The 4,251-nt window shown below is 40.6% G+C and overlaps 1 protein-coding gene across 1 annotated transcript; it reads left to right on the forward strand.

Annotated features, from left to right (window-relative positions):
* The first annotated feature begins 236 nt into the window (after positions 1-236).
* Positions 237-1,043, forward strand: LOC149841653 (uncharacterized). The gene has a single exon (XM_089998494.1). It carries the CDS (start codon positions 237-239, stop codon positions 1,041-1,043), a length of 807 nt encoding a protein of 268 aa, XP_089854620.1.
* The last annotated feature ends 3,208 nt before the right edge of the window (positions 1,044-4,251 follow it).

Here is a 4,251-nt window from a genome sequence, read left to right on the forward strand (position 1 = left end):
TGGCTTGTAAGAATCGCCCCTTTTCAATTGAGCTAGCCCTATTTCTCAGCCCTCACACCAATGTGAGATCAGTTGGGCCTGACCTTTGGGTCTCAGAGTAGGCTGGTGCACCGGACAACACTTGGGTGTAGCCCAGTCCAGCCGTGGCCACCTTCCCAACCACCCAGATTCCCTTGTTTTCCCCTTTTATTTTTGTTAGTAATATTTTTTTTTGTTACAGGGTTTTCTTGGTTCGGATGGTCTGTACCCGCTTGAGACAGACTCAACTAGGTGCATTCTGGTTCGAGCATAGGCTCAACCAAGTGCACCCAGCTAGAACCTTTGGTGTGGTAGCTGGGCCGCTGGGCGCTAGCTTCACCCTGCCGGCCTGGGCGCCTGTCTGTGGGCTGGTTACTCCCAGTTTTATTGTTACTAGATTTGCTAGAACTTTGCCTATGTCTGCTGAATTATTGAATTACTCGTTGGAAGTTCGTACTCCAACAAGTGATCAGTCTTTGTGTGTTTCGTATATTTTGATCATCGAGGTGTCAGTGGCAGAACAAAACTTGTCAACTGACGTAATCCTGCTAGACATAACAGAGTTTGATGTCATTCTAGGCAAGGTAGTTTTACACCCTCCTGATCGTCCGATTTTAGAGACCAGACTCTCTCAACCCATTCGAGACAGTCATTTGATTTCGTCATTCAAGACTCAGAAGTATTTGTGGAACGGGGGTACTGCGTTCTTGGTCAGTATCACCCCAGTTGAACCAGAGTTAGTCCCTATTGAGGACTTAGATGTAGTTCAGGAGTTTTCTGATGTGTTTCTTGAGGAACTGCCTGGATTACCTCTGAAGCATGTGATCGAGTTTTATATCGAGTTGTTACTTGGAATGACTCTGATTTCGAGAGCATTGTATCGTACGGCTCTAGCAAAACTTGAAGAACTGAAGTGTCAGTTCAAAGAGTTGATGGAGCAGGGTTTCATCAGAAACTGCATCTCCGTGGGGTGCACAGGTTTTGTTCGTGAAGAAGAAAGATGGATCTATGAGATTGTGCATTGATTACAGGATGCTCAACCAAGCGACAATTAAGAATACATATCCGTTACTGAGAATCGAAGATCTCTTTGATCAGTTATAAAGAGAGAAGATATTCTCGAAGATCGACCTCAGATCGGGTTATCATCAACTCTGGATCAAAGAGAAAGATGACTCAAAGACAACATTTTGAACTAGATACGGGTTGTATGAGTTCGTTGTGATGCCATTTGGGCTCACAAATGCACCAATAGGGATTATGAATCTCATGAATCGGATCCCATCCGTATATAGATACCTTTGTGATCGTATTCCTTGATGATATCTTAATCTACTCAAAGAGCCCTGAGCAGCACCAAGAGTATTTGCATATCATTTTGGGAGTACTTCGACAGCACAAATTGTTTGCCAAGTTCTTCAAATGTGAGTTTTGACTCAGACGAGTCATGTTTTTGGGTCACGTGATATCTAGTGATGGAGTGTCAGTTGATCCAGCGAAAGTCGAAGCCATGTTAGATTAGAAGCAGCCTCAGTCTGTTACCGGTAGTAACCAGCATTTCATTGAGGATTTCTCCAGAATTACACTACCACTGACGAAGCTTTTGTGTAAAAGAGTCAAGCTTGAGTGGATTGGCTCTTGTGAAGTGAGTTTCCAGATCCTGAAGACGAAGATGACTACCTCTTTGGTGTAAGCTTTACCTTCTGGTAGAGGTGGTTTTATAGTGTACACAGACGCCTCAGGAACGGGACTGGGATGTGTGCTAATGCAGCATGGTCGAGTCATTGTGTATGCATCGCGATAGTTGAAGATTCATGAAAGAAATTATCCAACTCACCACTTGAAATTAGCAGCTGTAGTGTTCGACCTGAAGTCGTGGTGACATTATTTGTATGGAGATACATTCGAGGTCTTTTCTGACCATAAGAGTCTCAAGTATTTATTTTCTCAGAAGGAATTAAATATGAGACAACGTCGATGGCTCGAGTTTATCAAAGATTATAAGTTCATGTTGTCTTACCATCCTAGTAAGGCGAACGTCATAGCAGATGCGCTTAGTCGCAAATCGAGCAATGTTTTGGCTAGTCTTGTGTTGAGCCAGAAGTTGATTGAAGATTTTGTGGGTTGGGAGTCATTCTCGATTGGAGACAGAACGATCAGATTGTCTGGTTTGACCATTCGCTTAGAGTTTTTGCGTAAGGTCGTTGAGGCACAGAAGCAAAGTACTCATTATAAGAAGTTCGTAGATCAAGCTCGTGAAGAGGGCCAGTCTTTCGTGTTGATGATGACGGTTGTATCTGTATGAAGCATCGACTTTGGGTACCAAATGACCCTGAGTTGAAGAAAGAGATTCTTGATGAAGCACAACTATCAAAGTACACAGTTCATCTTTGTAGTACTAAGATGTTCAAGGATCTTCAGCAAAAATATTGGTGGAATGGGATGAAGCGAGAAGTAGCAGTGTACGTATCAAGGTGTTTGACTTGTCAGCAAATCAAGATCGAGCACCAACATCCCGGAGGTTCCATGCAGAGGATTGAGATTTCTTAGTGGAAATAAGCGGATATCACAATGGATGTCATGGTAGGTTTACCGAGGACCAGACAAAAGCATAATAGAATATGGGTAATTGTGGACAGACTCATCAAGTCTGCTCACTTGTTACCTATCCAGATCAGTCAGTCGCTTGAGAGCTTAGTCGACTTGTATATCTGAGAGATCATACGACTATATGGTGTACCGATGTCTATCATTTCGGATCGTGATCTCAGATTCACGTCGCGACTGTGGAGACAGTTACAGTCAGCTTTGGTAACAAAGTTGAAGTTTAACACTGCCTTTCACCCTTAGACTGATGGTCAGTCAAAAAGAATGATTCAGACTTTAGAGGATATGTTGCGAGCTCGTATGCTCGATTGGAAGGGTGAATGGGATACACACTTATGTTTAGTCGAGTTTTCCTACAATAATAGTTATCATGCTAGTATCGGGATGGCTCCATACAAAGCCTTGTATGGGAGACCTTGTCGATCACCATCGTATTGGGATGATGTCAGCGATAGATTCAGCGAATCGCTAATTGTTCTTCAGCACTACACTCAGCAAGTGCAGAAGATTCGAGAACGTTTGAAGGCAGCTCAAGATAGGCAGAAGAGTTACGCCGATAAGAGACGGTGAGAGCTTCATTTCGATGTTAACGACATGATTTTCGTGAAAGTATCACCGACAAAAAAGCATCTTTCGTTTCAGAAAGAAAGAAAAGTTGAGTCCTAGATACGTTGGATCATTCAAGAATCTCGAGAGAATTGGAGGAGCAGCTTATCGGGTTGAACTATCTCAGCAATATGCACAGATTCATAATGTTTTTCACGTGTCGATGTTGAGGAAGTATATTCCTGATCTATCACATGTCATCTGATACGAAGATGTAGAAGTGCAAGAAGATTTGACAATAGCCGAGAAGCCTATCGAGATCGTTGATCGTCGAGATCAAGTTTTGTGTACCAAAACCATTTTGTTGGTTAAAATACGATGGCAACACCATGGCATCGAAGAATGCATATGGGAACCTAAAGCGAGCAAGAGGGAGAAATACTCTGATATTTTTGTTGACTCATGTTCGTGATTTCGCGAACGAAATCCTTTTTAAGAAGGGAATGATGTAAGGCCCATGATATTTCTGAGATAATGTAATATATGATGTATTTCAGTGGATGAATTTCTTGTATGATTACGAGGAATTTTCATATATATATATATATATATATGCTTATGAAATATATGAGGTCCTAAATCGCGTAAGTAAGATGTATAGAGTAATTGAGGGTAATTCATGATATATTAAGTTCTGAGAATTTTAAATTAAATTCATAATATATATAATTAGTCAATCCCCAAATTTGTGACCCAAACGAGGAAAAAAACTCGTTATTTCATGTGAATTAGTATATCTATAGGATATGAGTCATAACGAGAACGAACTTTGCAAGAGATGGAAATTTAAAGAAAACCAGTTTAAAACTTAGGTTTAAATACATATAAAGGTTGCATTTAAAAATTAAAACCTAACTTAAAAAATATATATGCATTAATGAGTTTTTTGAAATTGTCAAATTGGAATTTTACAAACAAGCAAAGAAGGTTTTCAAAAAAATCTTGAAAAGCAAGTTGGTTTTTGGAAATTTCAAAAAGTGGTTGGAATAAGCCAACAATTTTTCAAAGGAGCTTGGGTGC

This window comes from Nuphar pumila, chromosome 3, assembly GCF_984573655.1.
Source record: "Nuphar pumila chromosome 3, dmNupPumi1.hap1.1, whole genome shotgun sequence".
NCBI classification, from domain to species: Eukaryota; Viridiplantae; Streptophyta; class Magnoliopsida; order Nymphaeales; family Nymphaeaceae; genus Nuphar; species Nuphar pumila.